At 38.9% G+C, this 22,488-nt stretch overlaps 1 protein-coding gene across 2 annotated transcripts; it reads right to left on the bottom strand.

Moving 5' to 3' along the window:
- Positions 1–292: 292 nt before the first annotated feature.
- On the bottom strand, positions 293–21,636 carry LOC133296744 (4-diphosphocytidyl-2-C-methyl-D-erythritol kinase, chloroplastic). Of its 2 annotated transcripts, XM_061495799.1 has the most exons (11): positions 21,301–21,636; positions 20,994–21,089; positions 20,850–20,918; positions 20,628–20,732; positions 20,262–20,318; positions 19,930–20,130; positions 19,260–19,352; positions 19,071–19,170; positions 18,618–18,717; positions 17,407–17,492; positions 293–534 (listed from the first exon to the last, which is right to left on the bottom strand). In XM_061495799.1, the coding sequence occupies exons 1-11, from the start codon at positions 21,487–21,489 to the stop codon at positions 440–442; spliced, it is 1,191 nt and encodes a 396-aa protein (XP_061351783.1). In that variant the 5' UTR covers positions 21,490–21,636; the 3' UTR covers positions 293–439. The 2 variants fall into 2 exon arrangements, with proteins under 2 accessions (XP_061351783.1, XP_061351784.1); XM_061495800.1 differs by lacking the exon at positions 20,628–20,732.
- Between the last annotated feature and the right edge of the window lie 852 nt (positions 21,637–22,488).

Below are 22,488 nucleotides of genomic sequence, written 5' to 3'. Positions count from 1 at the left end.
ACTCTTAAAAGCTAGAGCGTTTGAATCTGAACAAAGTACCTACATATTCCTCGTGTGAAGCTGCAGCTGACATCTGAAATCTTGTAATCCTTAGCTAATCAAACTATTATTTTACCCCTTTTTTTGTGACTTTCAAATTCAATGCATTGTTCAAACTCTGCATCAAGGCCACTCCAAAATAATGTCAAAAAACATGTTTGAAATGTGGGAGATTAGGACTACCTTCATGTCACAGCATTATTTTTTGATCTTTAGGGAGTCTCTAGAGGCATTTCCTTTTTATTTTACTCATTGAATTTTTATTCTCTTTCTTCTATTTTGTTGATTCCCAGCAGCTAAAGCAGCAAAGCTTTATTTTTACATCATTAAATTATGCAAGAAAAAAAGACACCATAATGCAATATTACATTACTATCTTATTATCTCACAAGATGATACATTAAACAGACTCAGAAACAAACGAAGGAGAGGCAGAAGGACTTGAAGCAGGTTCTCTGTACCACTGATTAGCTTCCCGAGTGAGAAAATAGGCATCTGCAATTGGAAAGAATAAAGGTTAGAAGTCCCCATTAGAACCAATTCTATCATGAGTAATGTTATATCCTCCGACTACTCAATAAAGAAAGTATTAAATGAAAATAGTAGATATATTTAATATCTTAAGAACATAAAAGGATCACGTTCAGATATCATGCAAGTCTGTTTAACAGATTGTTAAGAGTCACGTATCCTTGTTCTCTCTAATATGTATGTTCATATTAGAGTAACTACTTCTATGGTAGTTTCTGGGGTTGTTGGAGTCTGTTACATGACTCATACCATGTCAAGTAGCTGTTATTACAGTTGATAGCCAGTTACACAGTTACTTCCCTAACTACAAATGTATCTCTAGTCTCTCTTGTATGGTGGTTGATTCATTTAATTACTTTTCCACTAAAAGAACAGTCTCAGATTCTCTGAACTCTCTCTCCATATACTTTTTCTCTCTCTTATTTTCCCAAATTTTCTCCCACACAATTGATTTGTATCATGGTATCAAGAGCTTTTTCTGGGGTCTTATTTCACTCCATGGCTTTACCACCCAATCCTCGTATCCACCACCACCTCCTGGTCAATCATCTGCCTCAACCCAAAACTCTGCTGTCTCATTCTCATATTCCATTTCAGGGCCTGATAAAAATTCCTTCTTTGGAAGCAACATGTGGAGGCAGTAATCAAGGAACATCTCCTACACTGATTCGTTGCGAATCCAGAGATTCCACAGCGATTCTCCTGCGAGGAAGGTTGAGAACTTGGATATTTGAGCAAGACACATGCAATAGGAACGGCAGGATCAAATGTTTTCATGGCTACTATCCTTGCTTTCAGAATCTCTTTTAGCCATAGAGCCGTTGGGTGTTTATACTCTTGGTAGATCTGGGAAGAGATCCAGAATTATTTTCATTCACACATGCGAGCTTAGGCACCCCAACTCTGATCTAAGCTCAAAAAATATGAAGAAAGAAGGTCAATAAATCTGAGTACCTACTTTGGATTAAAGCCATTGTTGATTCTCTGGCGTCTGTCTGTGATCCAATTTCTTCTCAAGACTACATGATTTCATACTTGAAGGACCTCCTTACAGATTAAGATGCTTTTGTAAACTCTATCAACAGCAGGATGGATCCTTATAATGTATGCGAAATCAAAGCTTTACTCCTTGCTCAAGAGGCATGAGTTGATAAGCACTGACAATCCACTCTTTTAGATGCACTTTCGGATAATGTAGCCCAAGCTACTTCCAAAGAAAATGCTGTGACTTCCAGTTTTGGTCCTATGCACCAATACATGTCATATCTCCTTATCCACCATATGGTACCAATACAGACCCAGTTAAGCAGTTCTTGCCATCATCTGGTTAGGTCACGTAAATAAGTTTCATTTATTGTTAGCTGTATGGATCTAGGTTTTCGGAGGCTGAGGTCATCAATCTGGTCGTTCCAGAGGTCATGGAGGAGGCTCTGGGTTCCAAGGCTCAATCTCGTGTCAATTATGCCAAAGGTTTGGCCATGATGCCCCAACTTGTTATTATGGCTTTGATCACAATTTCGTGCCTCAGCCAGTTTACTCAGCTTAGCATCTTGCCAAGCTCCCTTTGCTCCTGGTTATGGTTATTTTGTAACTTAGCGACCTCTAGCTCCCACTTCACTGCACTGTTTAGCACAATAGCAACCACCTCTTCTTTCCATGGGGCATACACATGTTTTGGCTCACTTCAATTCAGCTCCACCTGGTCCCCTAGCTGCTTCTTAGGCGACAAATCTGCTCCTTTGAATGCTCAGCAACAAGTTTCTTAGTTTGGTGCCAGTACAGCCCATTCCATAACTAGCTTGTCATCATAAAGACAGATACCGAGCCCTACTTATCTCAACTGAAGGGTTTTTCACTCAAGCATGTATTCTTGACTCTGGAAATACTCACTGTGTGACTGTTGATCCACAAAACTTGCTTCATGTGCCAAAACAAACCACTCCATTCCCCCATTAAACCCCGACTATCGAAGGTGGGGTGAGGGAAATCCTTGTAAGCAGCCTTACCCTTGTATAATTGCAAAGATGTTTCCCGTATTCGAACGCGTGACCTTTCAATCATAAAGGAACATTTTTACCACTGCTCCAAGCACGTCCTCTTCTTCATGTGCCAAAACAAACAATATGCAAACTGGAGGAAGATTTGGCAGAAGGAGAAAAAGTGGTTGGGATGTGTTAGGCATAGGAATAAGCTCGTGGTTTGGAAAGTGTACTCCCGAAGGAATATTCTTCAAAATTAGTTAGATATTGTCAACTAGTATATAAGGGGGTTAGGGTTTCTACTGTGGGAGCAGAAGAGAAAAAAGAAAAATAAGCATAAATTGGGTAGTGACCCAATGAGTGAAGGGATAGTCCCTTGGAGAGGAGAACCTTTGTATTCTCTTTATTCTTGTTCATTAATAAACGTCTGGTTTTTCCTTTTTCATCTGCCAACTTTTCTCTTCTTGCATTGTATTCTCTTGTATTGTATCAAGATGGTCGACCTGCTGGAATAGAGGGAGGAGCAACGCTAGAAGGAAGAGTGGAGGCAATCGAGGCATCCCTTGAACGCCTTTGCCAAGAAACCAGTGAGAACACAAGGTGATTGGGAAGTATAGACAAGATGTAGCAGCTTGTAGAATATGTAGAATATTCTAGATAGTATTTATTGATGTAGTTGGTAGTTGTATATTTATTGATGTAGTTGGTGGTTGTATATTTATTAAAGTAGTTGAGGTAGTTGGATGTACTCAATATAAAAAGGACCCATTGGGTCTCTCAATGAATCAAGAAAGTATTATTCAGATAAAACACTTCTTCCACTTCTTCTTTTCTTCATGGTATCAAGAGTTGGTTATATTCCAGTCTCTTCCCCGTTCTGATTTATTTTTATGTCATTTTCCTATTCCTTTTTTTTCGTTTTAGCCACTGCCCAAGCCAGAATCCTTACCTAGACACCTCCAACCACGAAACCAAGGCCACCATTAGGTTCAGAACAAGATTCTGAGCCAGCCCACAGAAGACCCGTAGCAGTACTGTTCATTACTGTAGCAGTACTGTTTCACTGTAGCCAAGATTGCTCTCATTCATTGATTTTTGCGAGCAACCCTCTTCCTGTTTTGAGGGTCAAAATCGTATTTGGAGGGAACTTTTTCTGGGTACCTGTTGTTAGAAAACCATGGACGTTGAAAATTTTGAAAATTCGTCTTTTCAGAAATTGATGTCTCAACCTGCTGAGGCAACTATTCATGTTGCTCAAAAAGGTATGGCATTCCATGTTGAACGTAGTAATCGTTGGATCCTTGATTCAGGGGCCTCTGATCACATGACAGGTAATGCAACCTTATTTTTCTCCTATACCCCTTACTATCACCCGTCACGAATAAGAACAGCTGATGGGAATTTCTCCACTATTGCGGGAAAAGGATCTATTAAACTTTCTGAGCATATTATTTTGAACTCAGTACTTCATGTTCCCTCTCTTACTTGTAATCTCATCTCTATTAGCAAACTTACTGCTGAGTTGCATTGTGTTGCTCAGTTCTCTGCAAATGCTTGTATCTTTCAAGAACAGGACTCGGGGATGATGATTGGCAGTGCTAGAGAGGAAGAAGGGCTATACTATTTTACAGATGTTCATTGTGAAAAGAGGATTTTTTCGAACCACTCTCTATGTTTATCAGATGACTGTAATGATGTTTTGTTATGGCATCGTAGGTTGGGACACCCAAATTTTGTTTATCTCCAGAAGTTATTGCCGAACTTATTTATCAATAAAAAGCCAAGTTCCCTTCTTTGTGATATTTGTCAGCTTGCAAAGCACTCTCGTGTCACTTATTCTCCTAAGAAAAATCATGAATCTTCTCCCTTTACATTGGTTTATTACTTTCATTGATGATCATTCTAGGGTATGTTGGGTATATCTCTTAAAAGATAAGTCTGAGGCAGCATCCACTTTTAAAAACTTTCATGCTATGATTCAAACTTAATTTCAGATTTCTATCAAAATTCTACGAACAGACAATGGTACTGAATATTTTAATTCAGTTCTTGGAGATTACCTAAACCAGCATGGAATTATTCATCAAAGTTCTTGTCCTAACACCCCTCAACAAAATGGGGTGGCTGAAAGGAAAAATAGACATCTAATTGAAGTTGCTCGAGCTCTTTTATTCACGATGCATGTCCCTAAATATCTGTGGGGGGAAGCCGTCTTGACAGCCTGTTATCTCATTAATCGGATGCCTTCTCGGGTACTAAATTTTCATTCTCCTTTATCCTGTCTTACTAAATCTTTTCCCTCTTTCAGTGCTCTTTCTTCTCTTCCTCCCAAAATATTTGGCTGTGTGGTTTTTGTGCATATTCTTCCATATCAAAGGTCCAAACTTGACCCTAAATCCATCATATGTGTCTTCATAGGATATTCCCCTAATCAAAAAGGTTATAAGTGTTACTCACCTTCTCTCCGTAAGGTTTTTGTTTCCATGGATGTTACCTTTTATGAGACACAATCCTTTTTTTCCCCGACTTCTCTTCAGGGGGAGTCTATTAGTATTGGTATGGATGAAGATAAGCCTGGGAAACCAAATGATGTTGTTGTCTTACCTTTGCCTTTGGAAACAGGTGGAGTTATTGGGAAGGAAACAAGGGGAGCAACTATACCTGAATCTAATGATCCTTCTTGTGATCCTCCTGGTAAATGGGGAAAATTTTACAGCAGGCGCAAAACACATGAAGATACTCTAGACTGCCAGAATCCTGACTCGAGTCCTTGTTCCAGCAACCCACTTGAATGTACTAGTACAACCAACGTTGATATGCCTATTGCTCTTCGGAAAGGTACTAGATCTTGCACTGCTAATCCTATTTCCCATTATATCTCATATGAAAAGTTGTCTCCAGGTTTTCGTGCTTTCAACACTATGTTAGATAGTACCAGGATACCCAAAAATATCCAAGAAGCACTTGATGACCCAAAATGGAGGAATGCAGTATTAGAAGAAATGGATGCACTTACAAAAAATGGAACATGGGAGTTTGTGACATTACCTAAAGGAAAGAAAACTGTTGGTTGCAAGTGGGTGTTCACAATAAAATTCAATGCAGAAATTCAATGCAGACAATAGCATCAATAGGTATAAGGCCAGATTAGTTGCTAAGGGATTTACTCAGACTCATGGGATAGATTATCAGGAGACATTTGCTCCTGTTGCCAAACTTAACACTATCCGCGTTCTGCTATCTCTTGCCGCCAACCTTGATTGGCCATTGCAACAGTTAGATGTTAAGAATGCCTTCTTGAATGGTGATCTCCATGAGGAAGTTTACATGGATCCACCTCCTGGTTTTGAAAAAGGGGATGGTTCTGTGTGCAAGTTGCAGAAGTCTCTCTATGCACTTAAACAATCTCCCAGAGAATGGTTTGGGAAATTTTCTCAAGCTGTTAAGGGAAGAGGGTTCACCCAAGCTCAGACTGATCACACTTTATTTTTTAAACACTCTGACAAAGGAAGAATTGCTATTCTGATCGTTTATGTTCATGACATAATTGTCATTGGTAATGATAGCGAGGAGATAACCTCTTTAAAAAAATGTTTAGCTGACCAGTTTGAACTAAAAGATCTTGGATCTCTCAAATATTTCCTTGGCATGGAAATTGCTCGGAGTAAGGAAGGAATTTCTTTAACTCAGAAAAAATACATTCTAGACCTGTTGCAAGAAACAGGTATGCTTGGGTGCAAGCCGGCAGAGACTCCAATTGAAGCTAATATCAAGATGGGAGTTGAGGACGGGGAAGAAGTTGATAGGGAGCAGTACCAGAGACTAGTGAGAAAATTAATCTATTTGTCTCACACTCGTCCTGATATTGCTTTTGCTGTGAGCATGGTTAGCCAATTCATGCATTCTCCTAAGGAAAAACACCTTAGTGCTGTTTATAGAATTCTCAAATACCTCAAAAATACCCCTGGTCGAGGAATTTTCTTTAAAAAGGGACACAAAAGGATGATTGAAATCTATACAGATGCAGACTGGGCTGGCTCTGCAATGGACCGAAGATCTACTTCTGGATATTGTACTTATGTCTGGGGAAACCTTGTGACCTGGAGAAGTAAGAAACAAATTGTTGTTGCAAGAAGCAATGCAGAAGCGGAATTTTGGGCTCTAGCACACGGTATTTGTGAAGGAATTTGGTTACGAAGGCTTCTGGAGGAGCTGAAGATCTCTTATTCCCTACCTATCAGATTATATTGTGATAATAAGGCTGCTGTCAGCATTGCTCAAAATCCTGTTCATCACGACAGAACAAAACATGTGGAAGTTGATCGTCACTTTATCAAAGAGAAATTAGAAGACGGTAGTGTATGCTTGACATATATACCTACCAAGGAACAGACGGCGGATATCCTCACCAAAGGATTACTTAAGCCGACCTTTGAGAATTTGATCAGCAAGTTGGGAATGATCAATATATATCTCCCAACTTGAGGGAGAGTGTAGAATATGTAGAATATTCTAGATAGTATTTATTGATGTAGTTGGTAGTTGTATATTTAGTTGGTAGTTGTATATTTATTGATGTAGTTGGTGGTTGTATATTTATTAAAGTAGTTGAGGTAGTTGGATGTACTCAATATAAAAAGGACCCATTGGGTCTCTCAATGAATCAAGAAAGTATTATTCAGATAAAACACTTCTTCCACTTCTTCTTTTCTTCGCAGCTCCTACAAGATGGATGCATTGAAATAGTCGTCGTAGTTCAAGTGAGGGGAACAGTAGAGAAGGAAATCGTTCAGACGAGGATGGATCTAATACAATCACGATATTAAATTGTTCTTGGATCCAAAAGGTTGAGTTACCTATCTTCGATGGTTCAGACCCATTAGGGTGGATAGCCAAGGCAGAGAAATTCTTTAAGAAAATTCCGGCGGTTGAGCAAAAGTTGGCATTTGTAAGTATGGATGGAGGAGCTGTTCATTGGTTTCGCTATTTGCACAAGAAATCCCCTACTCTTGATTAGGAAGGTCTCACGACGGCCCTTATTGGACGATTATGCGAGCATTCACAAGGGAGCATCTTTGAATGTCTCTCCACTCTCTGGCAAGAGGAAAGTGTGGAAATGTACATTCTAGCCTTAGCCTTTGAATCCTTGATTGTATAGGCAACAGACATCTCTGAAACCCATGCTTTGGGGTTTTTTTTAAGTGGTCTACATGCTGAGATTCGGAGCAGAGTAAGAACCCACGATCTGGTGGAGGTGATTCAGGCCATGAATTTAGCTCGTGACATGGAGGACGAATTCAGAATATTAGGTTTGCTCAGTGGTAAAGTTCACACGACCTGTTGGTGGCGTTCGTGAGTTACAGAGGGGAACCTATGCGGTAACAAGCTCAAGTAATTACTCAACCCAATCTTCTCATAACAGTGGGCAGAGTTTTAGTACGACCTTTCCTCCTAAGACCAGTACGACCAACAGCTCTTCTAGCGTAAACCAAACATAATTAGGGTCCAATCCGGAGTTCTCTGGAATTGGGAATCAGACAACCCTAATCAGAAATCATTCCCTTCTTGGTGCTTTAATGGGGGAAATCAAAACAGAGGAGCAAGACAATTGTCTTATGATGAGTTTGTGCAACAAAGAGAAGAGGATAGGTGCTTCCACTGTGGATTGTAGTATTCCCCTGGGCATCGTTGTGCTGAAAATTCTCTAAGGCTCACCATTTTGGGCGAAGGCAACATTGGAGATGTGAAAGACAAAGTCTGTGCAACTACTACGAACTTAGAAGGCGTGCATGTCGAGGGAGATGGTGAGGCTGATCTTTTATGGATGGACCTCTCTTTTATTTCCTCTAGTGGTTTCACTTCTCCAAAGACAATGAAGCTAAAAGGGACGATCCAAGGGAAAACGGTGAAAGTGTTAATCGACAATAGGGCTAGTCATAATTTCGTAGGACAAAGGTTTGTTGAACATTTAAATTTACCTTTGTCTTGTACCTCGTCTTTTGGGGTTTGTTTAGGAGATGGACAAAAGAAATTGTCTTAGGGCAGTTGTGAGGATAAGTCATTGGAGGTTCACGATACTTTCTATTTTTTTAAACTTGGTGGTGTTGATGTCATATTGGGAGTGGCCTGGTTAGAAACTCTTGGGAAGGTAAGGGTAAATCGGCATACTTTGAGCATGAACTTTATGCATCGAGGTGCCCAAGTTTAGATTCAAGGGGATCCCTCTCTCTCATTCCTTCGAAAGCCCTGTTGAAGTCCATAGGAGGGGCTAAAGGGGCAGCTATGGTGCTGATTTTGAGGTCTCTGCACATTCTTGAGAAATCAAAAAATTATCCTGTTAATGTGGAGCTTACTTATAGGCTGAGGGCCCAACTCTTCAACTTGCTGCAGAAATTTGCAGAAGTCTTCTCGAACATAACCAAATTATCGTCTCACAGGGCTGTAGATCACAAAATTCCCGTGAAAGAGGGAACAAACCCGATAAATGTGCGCCCGTATAGGTATCCACACATGCAGAAGGAGGAAATAGAAAAATTGGTATCGGAGATTCTATCTTCTGGAATCATGTAAGCCAACAACAATCCGTTTTCTAGCCCAATAATATTAGTAAAAAAAAGGATGCTAGTTGGCACCTTTGCATCAATTATATGGAAATAAGGCCACAATTGTTGACAGATATTCTATACCTGTCATTGAAGAGTTGTTGGATGAGCTACGAGATGCAAAGTATTTTTTCGTGATTGATTCGAAATCCGGATTCAATTAGATTATGATGGCAGACCAAGACATTCCAAAAATGGCCTTTAGGACACATCAGGGACACTTTGAGTACATGGTGATGTCCTTTGGCCTCACAAATGCCCCATCTACCTTTCAATGTGCTACGAATTTGACCTTGCAGAAATTCCTCTGGAAGTTTGTCCTATTATTTTTTGAAGCCATCTCAGTGTATAGTAAATCATGGGAAGCACATCTTGAACATTTGGAAATGGTACTAGATACTCTGAAGTAGGCTCAATTTTTTGCAAATGTGAAGAAGTGCAATTTTGGTATGACCACAATTGACTACTTGTGACATATAGTTTTGAGGGAGGGAGTGGCTGTGGATCCCAAGAAGGTAGAATGAGTCTTGTATTGGCCTCAGCCTAAAACTCTCAAAGCTTTGAAGGTATTCTTGGTCTAACTGGTTATTACCACAGGTTTGTGAGAGACTATGGAAAGATTGTCCCACCTTTGAACGCCTTAAAAAGGGAGCTTTTGGGTGGAATGAATCTGTTGAAAAGGCTTTCCAAAACCTCAAGACTACCATGACTTCTGCACTAGTATTTTCTTTGCCCAATATTTCCAACTCCTTTATCATTGAATATAATGCTTCGAGAAAGGGGATAAGGACTGTTTTAATGCAAGGGAAACATCTGATTGCTTATTAGCAATCAGCAAAGCACTTAGTCTTGCCACTCTAGCCAAGTCCATTTATGAGAAGGAGAAGGCAGTCTTGGCTATCCAAATTGGAGACCTTATCTAATGGGCAAGCATTTCACGATTTATACAAATCAACACAGCCTTAAGTATTTGATGGAACAGACAATTACTACTCAAGACCAGCAAAATTGGCTAGCAAAATTACTTGGTTATCAATTTGACATTATATATAAGACTAGTTCTCATAATTTAGTGGCCGATGCTCTATCAAGGAGGGAGGATGAGGAAGTTTTCAAGGATCCTATGCAATCATTGAGGACATCAAACGGGATCTGAATTCTCACTCACACTATACCATGGAGGGTGATAGGCTGATTTATAAGGGGAGGTTGGTGTTGGCTACCATTTCTGTTTGAATTCCTAAGCTATTACAAGAATTCCACACCTCACCTACACGAGGGCATGTAGGAGTGTTCAGAACTTTTAGAAGGATTGCTCAATCTATTTTCTGGGTAGGAATGAAAGGTGCTATCACAACATTTATTGCTGCCTGCCCCATCTACCAAAGAAGTAAGTATCAAACCTCCTCACTTGTGGGCTTACTTCAGTCTCTCCCAATCCCTGATGCTATATGGGAAGAATTAAGTGTAGATTTTATTGTGGGACTACCTAGATTCAAGGGGCATGATACTATTCTGGTAATAGTTGATAGATTAAGCAAATACGTTCATTTTATCATGCTCAAGCATCCATATTAAGCCAAGAGCATTGCTGAAGTCTTTATTAAGGAAGTTGTGTGACTTCATAACTTTAATGAGTAGTTTCTAGCAAGAGGTCTTTCTGTTGCAAGAAACAGTCCTTAAATTCAGTACCACCTATCATTCGGAAACGGATAGGCAAACTGAAGTGATCAATCGCACTTTAGAAACATACTTGAGATGTTTTTGTTTAGAACAACCCAAGGTATGGGGCAGCTACTTGCAATGGGCTGAGAATTGGTATAATACTAGCCACCATTCTTCAATTCAATGCTCTCCTTATGAATTGGTATATGAAAGACCACCTCCTGCTATCACTAAGCTCATACCAAGAGAGACATTAGTGGAAGTTGTTGCCCAGGACTTATGAAGCAAATTGGAGCTTAGTGATAGCTCAAATTTCATCTTAGTCGAGCCCAATCTCATATGACCAGAAAAGCAAATTTGATAGAAGGTGTGATTTTGGCAGAAGTATGGTAACTAGTGTTATACCAAAATTCTGTCCAAGGAAGGAAATGACCCCATTCTTTGGGCTGCTTATTGCAAAAACATCGCAGATAAGTTTCTAAAGTTCGATTTAGAACTTCAGTTTGTCCATCGATTTCCGGGTGGTATGTCGTACTAAAATTCAAGGTTGTACCTTGCAAACGGAATAATTCCCTCCAGAAATTGCAAACAAAAGTAGGGTCACGATCACTAACGATTGAGAGAGAAATGCCATGCAGCCTCACCACTTCCTTAAAGAAAATTTCAGCAATGCTCCTGACTGTGAAGGGATGCTTAACCAATATGAAGTGAGCATATTTGCTCAATCTATCTACCACCACTAAGATCGTGTTGAAACCTTTAAACTTAGGCAAACCTGAAATGAAATCCATGCTCAATTCTTCCCAAACAAGCATGAGGAATGGGTAATGGTTGTAATAATCCAGCCAGAGATGAAGCCAAATATTTGTTCTTCTGACAAACTGAACATGCAGCCACATAAGCCGCAACAGCGCTTTTGATGCCTATCCAAAAAATGGATTGAGCCAGGCGACGAGAAGTCCTATAAATGCCAAAATGACCACCTATAGGAGCAATATGATATTCAAACAAAAGCTTGGGCACCCAACCATAACTGGAAGAGATGACCAACCTGCCTTTTAGTGATGAAGTCGTACATTCTCCAGTGTATAAGAAGGATGCAGATTGGGGTCCTTCTCTAAATCAGCCACAATTTTTTTGAAGACTGGGTCACTCTTCATTTCTTCCTCAATAGCCGAAAAATCCTGCCACACGGGACAAGAGATAGCCAAACAATCTAACACCTCTTCTCTCCTAGAAAGCGCATCAGCCACTTTATTATTAGAGCCCAGCTTATAGCAGATCTCAAAGCCGTAGCCCAGTAATTTAGATATCCAATTCTGCTGATCATGAGAAATAATCCTCTGTTCTAAAAGAAACTTCAGGCTTCTTTGATCGGAATACACAGTAAATCGCCTACCCAAGAGATAAGGCCTCCAATGTTGAATTGCAAGGACTAAAGCCATGAGCTCCTTTTCATAAGCCGTAGGGTTGAGAGCCTTGCTAAAGAAAGCAATAGGGTGTTTATCCTGAGACAAAACAACCCCTACTCCCCTCCCAGAAGCATCACACTCAATAGAAAATGGCCTGGAGAAATTTGGCAAAGCTAAAACTGGAGCCTTGGTCATAGCGGACTTAAGCTATTCAAACGCCTCTTTTGCTACAATTCACCAATTGAAATTGTCCTTCTTCAAGAGATTTGTAAGACGTTGGACTATTTTGCCATAGTCCTTAATAAAACGCTGATAGTAACCGGTGAGCCAAAGGAAGCCCCTTAAACTCTTAATGTTTGTTGGCGCTAGCCATTTAAGCATACATTCCACCTTTTTTATATCCATGGAGACCCCCTGAGCTGAAATATTGTGGCAAAATCACATTTTTTCTGGTTTGCAAAGAAAAAATTAACTTGCAGCGTGAATAGAACCTCCCTCACATGGAACAAACGATCAGTTCAAGTCTTAGTATAGATCAGAATGTCATCCAGAAAAACCAAGACAAACCTGCGCAAAAATGGTCTAAGAGTGGTATTCAATGCACACTGAAAAGTAGCAGGAGCGTTTGTCAAACCAAACGGCATAACAAGATACTCAAAATGACCTTGATGGGTTCTAAAAGCCGTTTTAGGAATATCCTCTTCACACATTCATCGTAAATCTATTTTTGAAAAATAAACAGCACCAAAAAATTCATCTAAAAGCTCTTCTACGAACTTATCGAGAATAATTGCCTCATTTAATGACCGATAATCCACGCACATGCGCCAGCTCCCGTCTTTCGTTTTTTACCAATATAAAAGGCTGTTGTTGGCCCTAATGAATCCAGACTGCAGCATTTTTGACACCAGTGTCTCAATTTCATTTTTCTGTAGTATGGGTATCTGTAAGGGCGAACATTAACAGGATTCGTTCCCTCCTTCAACGGAATTCGATGGTCCACAGAACTTTGGGGGTTAAAGCGCTTGGAATAGAAAAGACAGAGGCAAATTCCTCCAATATCCTACTCAGTTGGGCAGATTGTTCTGAGGAAATATTACTCTGTGCATGTACATGATAATCTTCTATAGGAGTGAAATAACAAACCACAGCGGCTTCAAATCTACGATCTTCAGAAGAGAATTAGTGGAAACTAAGGAATGTGAGAGAGAAGGATCTCCTCGCAATAAAATCATACGTCCTTCTTGCGAAAAAGACATGAGCAAAGTTCGCCAGTTGAACCGCACCTCCCCCAATGTTTCCAACCATGCCCCCCAAAGAATGATGTGGACACCCTCGAGATCAAAAATGTAAAAATTTCCTATCACCCGATAATTCTCCAGCTCCAAGCTCAAACGAGGACAAAAACCTTGTGACGTCCTGTTGACCGTCACCTAAACGCACCCCAAAGGAAAGAGTAGCTAAGACAGATAAACCCAAACGATTCACCAGCTTCTGACCCACAAAATTGTGACTGAATCCACTATCGATACGAACACTTGAATATAAAATAATATGTTGTGTATTAAGCTAATACAAAGAGTTACGATATATAGAGACCCTAATGGGCGTAAGTGAGAAGCCCAGACCTAATCCAAAACTAAATAAGAAAAGAATATTTACAGATAGGAAAGTAATTTATACAAATCTAAACCAAATCTATATATCTAATATTTCCTATTCTAACATGAACCAACGCCGCTTCGCCATTAATTCTACCCCGCAACTTCATCGTCTTGGGCTAGGTCAATCCCCTCGCAGAAACAAGAGAAAGATCCAACCATTGTAGGCTATGATGCACCGACACCGACACGGGCCATGACACGACACGCCGACACGTTAATTTTAAAAAATGTCAAATTTCAACACGTTGGGACACGTTTTGATATTAAATAAAAATTTTAATATAATTTACATTTAATACATATAAGAGTCCATAATAAGTCATATAACCAATCAAATATTTAAATTTCATAACATAAATATAAATAAAAATAATTTTTCGTACTTCGTTAATTTTTTATGTCAAATTTCATAATAAAAAAATATACTTTATAAATTAATTTTTTTATATTTAGTTAATAAAATAAAATTAAGATTAAAAAAAAAAAACTTGTCCGAGTGTTGACCGCGTGTCGGAAAAAGTTGACAGCGTGTAGGAAAAACGTGTCGGAGAGTTAACCGCGTGTCGGAACGTGTCTGTGTCGGACAGGTGTCCGACACGCAAATTTTTCAGAGGAAAGCGTGTCCGTGCTTGCTATACTGTAGGTCTAGGGGTTGTGTCGGGTCCAAATTCCCTGTATCGTGTGGCACCATAGCTGTCTCTCTATCGACCTCTTCTCCCTCGGATTCGCCATCACCTAGGATGGTGATGCGCAGCGACTTGGCTGGACATTTGTGACCCAGAAAAAAGTGCAACCCACAATGGAAACATCTGTTTTCCTCTCGCCGTCGAAGATACTCATCATAAGGCAACTGGCGGTTACCACGCGACCTTGAAGGATTTAGGGTTCTGACAGCATTGGACTGGGAGACGCTTTTGATCGTAGAAGTTTGCGAAAGGTTGCAATTTGAGCTCCCTGATCGTGCGTTGGGTTCAAATTGGTTATTGGGCCGAGGCCCAAATGAAGACTGAGTTCTTGGATTCGGTAAAAAGAAGACCCACTCATATTAGAGCCCACCCGTGTAGCAATGGACCCAGTCCTGACCCATTTAGAGTTTCCCTCTAAGACTCACGAAGAAGAACTGCCACTTGTCGTTGTCCATGCTGCCCCATCCTCGCAATCCATTGCCAAATCCATCGCATGCATCACAATCACCTCTTGTGGGTTATGAGGTCGAATTCGACAACGGACCTCCGCCTTCAGCCCCGCCAAGAAATACCCAAGAAGCTGGTCATTGCCAAGTTCCTCCGCTTGCGCAACAAGGATTTTGAAATCCTGAATGTACGCCTCCGCAGACCCTTCTTGTCGGAGATTTGCCAAACGTTCATAAATGTTGCCTAGAGTACGATCCTCATAACATTGAGCGAGAGCCTTAGTTAACTCCAATCTACATTGGGTCGTTTCTTCTTTAAAAATCAAAACCAATGTATGGTATTCCCCTCCATACTCAAAAACGCTAATTGCACCTTCTCGGCCGGAGCAATCCACACAAATGGATCAATGCCTTTGAAGCTAGGAAGTTCCACTTTAGACGTCCAAGTGGTTCCCTCCGTAGATCCGGAACTGGTGGCATCGTCATTGTTGAGCAAAGAATCCGAGATGTCCCCATTCTTCTTCACCACCATGTCCTTAAGAATTGCATGAATATCCTCCACATTTTTCTGGTTATCGCTGGCCTATTTAATCAACACTTCCATGGAGCGTTCAAGAAATTCCACCCTCACCTCCATTCTTGGTATTCGTTCCTTGAGAGGATCCAGCAGGTCAGACCAATGTTACGGCAAGGGTTCCAACTACTGATAACACCAGTGGACACAAGGAAAGGAAAATATAGAAGAACAGTAAAGAAAGAGAAAGAAAGACGATTTTATTGAATCAAAGAAATGGTTACAAGAGACTCGCTCTTCACAGGGGAAAGGTTCCCTTCAATTCTGAGATGTAACTCAGAAGATACAAGAATGTCAAAATGTCCCCCAAGAATCTCTTAATTCTCCTATTTATAAAAGTCCTCTCCAACTCCTATATAACAGAAACTAACTTCTCAACCGTTTATTCCTACGTGTATACACTTTCCAAGTAATTGGTTGGTCTCCTTGGCGAACATGAACCGTATCACCTTCTGACATTTAGGTAGGAGATTTTGTATATCTGAAAATTCGACCACATAGGCAAATATCATGCCTACAAGGTTGAATCCTAAGCTGGCTGCAAGATTTTATGGTCCTTACTTAGTGTTGAAGCAAGTTGGACTTGTTGCTTTCCGGCTACAGTTGCTTCCTAATGCTAGAATACACCCTGGTTTCATGTATCAATTATCATCACTAAAAAAGGCCATTGGTACACACACCACATAAGAAGAGCTACCGGCAGATTTACAGATAGATGGCCCACAATTTGTGCCTGCCAAGGTTTTGGGTTTTGGAACAGTAAAGCAAAATGGGAACAACATTGAGCATGTTTTAATCCAATGGAAGGATCAACCACCCGAGGAAGCTTCTTGGGAAGAGGTGCAGATGATTCAAGGTCAATTCCATGCTTTCTACCTTGGGGACAAGGTTGATTTTCAGCAGGGAGGTATTGCTATGCATAAGAATAAGCCTATGGTTTGGAAAGTGTACTCCCAAAGGAATATTCCTCAAAATTAGTTAGATATTGTCAATTAGTATATAAGGGAGGGGTCAGGGTTTCAGTTGTGGGAGCAGAGGAGAAAAAAGAAAAATAAGAATGGACTGGGTAGTGACCCAGTGAAGTGAAGGGATAGTCCCTTGGAGAGGAGACCTTATATTCTCTTGATTCTTGTTCATTAATAAAACTCCGGTTTTTCCTCTTTCATCTGCCTACTTTTCCCTTCTAGCATTGTAATCTCTTCGTGTACTGTATCAGGCTGCTGGGTAGGATAGGCTGCGGAATTTTACCTTGAGAAGTGAAACTTTGGGGGGCGGGGAACCACATCATGATACACCAACTCTAACCGACAGCACCATCTTAAACCGTATCTAAAACTTTTAATGAGACAAAAGCAGCATCCTTTCTATTAATGCTGCTAGTGACAAAATTTTCAGCAGTCTCCATCCAAACTTCCAGTTGGCTTACCAGAATTTACTAGCCCTAACAGAACTGCATTCAAATGGGCTTCAGATACACCCACATGATAGTTTGTACGGAGATGGTGTTGAAATGTGTATTTTTTTTTTAAATAAAAATCACCTACTGTAAGGGATTATGGATTTCCAGCTGGTTATAGTTAGCAGAACTTGTCATGCAAAAATGTAGAACCTCTGCACAATCTTATGCTATACAATTAAATTAGCAGATGTTATTAACTAAATTCATTTCCTACTTTCCTAAGTTGTTGCAGCATATGAAACACAGATTGAATCATTTTAGCTACTGCATAGGATATATATGTATGGGACTAGGGCTTCAATATATACAGAGATGACTTAGTATTCGATCCTAATCTATTGAAGCTTACCTGACAAGAACACATCTCTGTATTCATCATCATCGTAAACAAATTGTGGAGGATCGGGTGAACCAATTCCAACAATAGTGCTTCCACTGTGTGAATGTATCAAGACAACATATATAAGATGATTGTATATTTTAAAATCAAGATACTGTATTAAAGCAAGCACGAGCAAAATAAATACTAGACTACCATCAGAAGAGAATATGAAAAACATGTCATTCTTAATTCAGCACAACTAATATCCTTTAGAACAGGGAAGTGTAAACCTCACCTTACTTTTGCTTAGAACCTCGAATAGAATTAGAACTACACTATAAAGGTTAAAATTCAATGAAAAATCCACTACTGAGGAAATTAATGGAAAATTTATAACTCTAATTTGCCACAATATGTGATATAAAAAAGGAGACAACACCCAACGATCCATTACAATTACCAAATTGGCCAATCACAAAGTCAAGGGCTAAGAAGTTTAAAGAAGCTCTTAGTGGGTTGATCCAGCAAATGTGGGCTAATCATGAAGACATCAAGTCCAAATTTATTCATAATCAGAATTTAGTAATGCCATCAATGCAAGGGAGGTTGAGTGGAATAATTAGCAATTTTCAATGTCATTAATGCTTAGTGGGGCTGATAGCATTTTCAATGTTATTAATACTTAGTGGGGTTGATTAACATTTTCAATGTCATTAATGTTTAGTGGGCTGATTAGAGTCTTTTCCTTTTTCCAAGTTGTAAACTTTAAATTAGTGTCTTTCATTTGTTAGTCTTTTCCTGTTCTTGGAGGGATGTTCCAAGTATAAATAAGGGAGGATACAATATAACAGGTCAAGGTTCTTTATCTCTTGTTTTAAATTCTTGATTGTTAAAACGATCCTAACTAAATTGGTATGGGTCTCACTATTGTTGGTGAGGTTCATATCAATATGAGAGACGTCAAAGTCCCTGAAATTTAAATTTCATTTTTAAATAAAATCTATGATTATCATATGAAATATTTGTACTTGTGTTTCACTATAATATTGAGAGCGAGTCTTGGAGCAATGGTAAACGTAGACAATTAAACAAAAGTAATTAATGCCTTCTTGGTTTTCTGGAGTGAAAATCAATTTGGAATAAAGTAAAATCTCCGAAGTGACATGTATATAAAAAAAATTCTCGAAGGTGATATTATTTTGAAACGAAGGAAGTTTTAGGTTTTCCAATGTTTTCACCTTCCTGACATAAAAACAGCTTCATATTCTCCACGACCAGCTGCAGTAATTCGCTGCTTTAGTCGCTTGAGAGAAGGTAGAACTTCAAATGCTGGAGGTTCTGCAGATGAAAAAGAAGGGAAAACATGAAAAGAAAATTAAAAATCAAATGAAAAAGTAAATGCATTATAACACATCTGAACAAGTACCAACTTCGACTAATATTCACGCTTGTACATGTGAATCAGGAATAAACATAACAATGTCAATGATGGGAAGGATTGATTTCCAAGATATTAAGGGGGGCACACTTGATATTTCATGGTAAGTTGTATATACAAGTTAGTTCTGCTAAATCACCTTCATACAATAAACACCTCATGGAATTCCCTAAGTGGGCTCAAGAAGATCAAATTAATGCAAAAGTGAAAAAATTAAACAGGAAAATTGATAAATACTCAGCTAGAAACATACCTAAATCATTAATACAGACATCTTGCGATATTCCATTCATTGTGATCTTCTCCAGCAATATTGAAGGATCAACATTACTAGTCTGGTCCAATCGTAGACGCTGTATAATTGGAACTTGTTCAATTTGTGATATAAGAAATGGGGGAAAAGAAAAGTATGGTTTCGTTATAAAACTGCAAAGTCAAATACCTTGTAGACTTCTGCAGTTGAACATGCCTGTTGGGGCTTTATGAGAACCATTGGAATGTCCAAAGATACTGGTGGGGGAATATTCTGAACAACCTGAACCGATGAAATGAAAGCAAAATGTTGTATAAAATATAATGATCAGGAAATCACGTTGAGTAACTGCAGCTGCCTGCAAAAGGTTAAAATGTTTATGAATGAGTGTGTGAGTTCTTGTAATAATTGTCGAATAGAATAGTTAAATACCTTTACATTTCAATATGTAAAAGGGACAGACAAATCCCTTCCCATATATGACAAAATGATCTCATGTCTTCTAGTACCAAAATATTGAAGGCTTTTGGGAACAAAAGATCAATCTAGGTGTTTTGAACCGTAAAGGTTGGGTCCACTTGCTCATATTATATAATAATATCATTTGCTCATATTTAATCAGCAGTGAATGATATCGAAGTTCTGTATTATGACTCTCTATAGAAAGATAGTGGTATAAATGTATTTGCAGCCTTAATCCATTGTAGCAACTAATCAGAATTATCACATATTATTCATTGGTTGCAGCACATATTGAGAACCCACACAGCAAGATAAAACAATAAATAAGAAGCAAACATCTTTCGTTTTTTCTCAAATCTGATTTTGAGAAATGAAGGTGCCTAATGTTTGGACTAACCTCACCTCGACCAGTGCAATAGGCTGCTCCCTGAGAGAAAAAGAAGGGAACATCTGATCCAATCTCACTTGACCATTCTTGGAGTTCTTTCTCTGTGGCAAGACAACCACTAAATTGATTTGCTGCCCATAGTGCAGTTGCAGCATTGCTACTTCCACCACCAAGCCCTGCCCCAGTGGGCACCCGTTTATCGAGATGAATCTGACAACAGCATGGATGTAAACAATATACATTAAATGTTGTGCTAATTACAAATCTAAATATAAAGAAGCATGCATTTTTTTTATTCAAAATAATATAAAGAGGAAGAAAATAGCATTATTATTTCATACCCAAAAAAAAAATTCACAGCCAGTCTTCTTCCTGTAAAGATTAAGTGCCTTAATAATCTGTGAAAATAGAATTTCCACAAAACATCAACATCAACATTAAAATCAATAACATATTTATCCCCAACTAGTTGAGGTCGGTGAAAACCACTCCCCATTAAACCTCGACTAGCAAGGGTAGGGGGGAGAGCAATCCTTGTACATAGCTTATCTAAGCATATTTGTAATGAGATTGTTTCTCGGATTTGAACCTGTGACCTTTCAGTCACAAAGAAGCAACTTTATCACTACTCCAGACTCGCCCTCTTTTAAATGACTAGAAGAAGAAGAAGAGTCTGAAAAGGAAAGAAGTAGTTGGTGCTGTCTTACCAAATTTCTATCATCTAGGGGCACCCCAGACACATTGGTTGACAGGCGATCCTTGGTTTTTGAAGGTGACAAAGAGAACTTAATTATGTCACCTAGACTTATCACCTAAAGACTCAATAGAGGTAAGACATACTCAATAATAAATAAAATCATATTAACAAGTAGATGGAAAAAAAAAACACAGAAGCATTAACCAAATTGTGATCATAACTAATAACTTACATGAAATAGGGATGCCAAATCATGATACCCATCTTCCCTCTTGTTGGTTATTCTCAAGAAAACATTTATCTGCAGCAGATGGGTTTGAAATTTTAATACAAACAAACAAATATGGATCTTCAAAGCAAGAAAATGGTTGGTTACCTTGCAAGGAGAAAACAAAGTAAGCCTTGAAAGGGGAGCATCCTTCTCCACTTCATCAGCCAACTTGTTTATCCTTTCATCAGGGTCATACACAATCTAATTTACCAACACACAATTACAACATTAAAAAAAATTAAAAATCAACAAAATTCAATCCAAAGCAAAACACGCTGAAAATTTTTCAAACCCCATCCCTAAACAAATGCCATTCAACAAAAACAACCACACTGAAACTTCAATCTTAAGCATAAAAAATAAAAAAATAAAAATAAAAAATAAAAAAAAAGAGGGGAGCAAAAGACGCGACCTCTACTTGTCTCCTGGAAATGTTGGAATCAGAAACCATGGCTCTCACCAACTGGGGTCTCTGAAACTGAAGCTTCGAGTGAAAATTGGATGACCCGTTTGGTCTGAATTGAAGTAAATGGCTGCTTCTGAAGGGATTTTGAGAAGTGAGGAAGACATGGTTACTATAGAGAAAGGAAGAGGAAGCCATGGACAGGTGCAAGATTGCAACTTTAATTCATTAGCAGATTCCTATGTACATGGAAATATGTCAGGTCAAGCATTATGGTTTTTATTCATGATTTCACGAGGATGTGTTTCTTGTTTGTTTGTTGCCACTATCAAATTTGGAGAGATTCCTCTGTATCGGTTAAAAAATTGAAACATTATTTTTGTATTAGGTTTTACTTCGTAATTCTTTTTATAATCTTTTTATGATATCAGATAATTGTTGATTTAATTCTGATCTTATAATAAAAAAAATTATAAGAGATTAAGAGTTGAATGGCCTCCTAAAAATGAAGAGCACGAATTAGAGGTGGCAATATGGGTTGAGCTCGGTGGGTCAACCCGCCAACACGCCAAAATGGGGTGGGTTGGGTTGAGATTTTCAACCCACCAACCCACCTCCACTCGCCCCGCCTAGGAGTGGGTCAAAACGGATTCAACCCGCCACGGGGCGGGTTGACCCGCCAGATTTTAAATTTTTTTATTATTTTTTTATTTTTTTACAATTAGGTAGTATTTCATTAGTACTTAAATTTTTGTGATATTCAATTTTTTTTTATCTTAGTACTTTCTAGAAAAAATAAAGAATAACAATTTTATTTATGACAAATGTTATCTATTTATAAATTCCTAAAGAATGTTTGACAAATATTAGTATACATTTAAGATTGAGACTAAAAAAAATATAGAGAAGTGTGAAATAAAATAAAATAATATTAAAAAATTCATAAAATATAATTTATTTTTAAATTTTAATTAAATTTTTTTTAATTGGCGGGTTGGTGGGTTGACCCGCCAACCCACCATAAAACGGGGTGGGTTCATTTTTACAACCCATATTTTTTGGTGGGTCAACCAGCCTCGCCCCGTTTTTGGCGGGTTGGTGGCGGGTCGGGGCGGGTCAACCCAAATTGCCACCCCTAGCAGGAATGCATTAACTTCTATTTATGAAATATTTAGAGAAATTTTGGTAAAACAAAAA

Source organism: Gastrolobium bilobum, unplaced genomic scaffold, assembly GCF_033153095.1.
Source record: "Gastrolobium bilobum isolate Gb01-03AN ecotype WA unplaced genomic scaffold, APGP_CSIRO_Gbil_v1 utg17710, whole genome shotgun sequence".
Classification (NCBI taxonomy): Eukaryota; Viridiplantae; Streptophyta; class Magnoliopsida; order Fabales; family Fabaceae; genus Gastrolobium; species Gastrolobium bilobum.
Note: the sequence above shows the minus strand (reverse complement) of the source record. Positions and strands in the feature narration are given on the sequence as shown.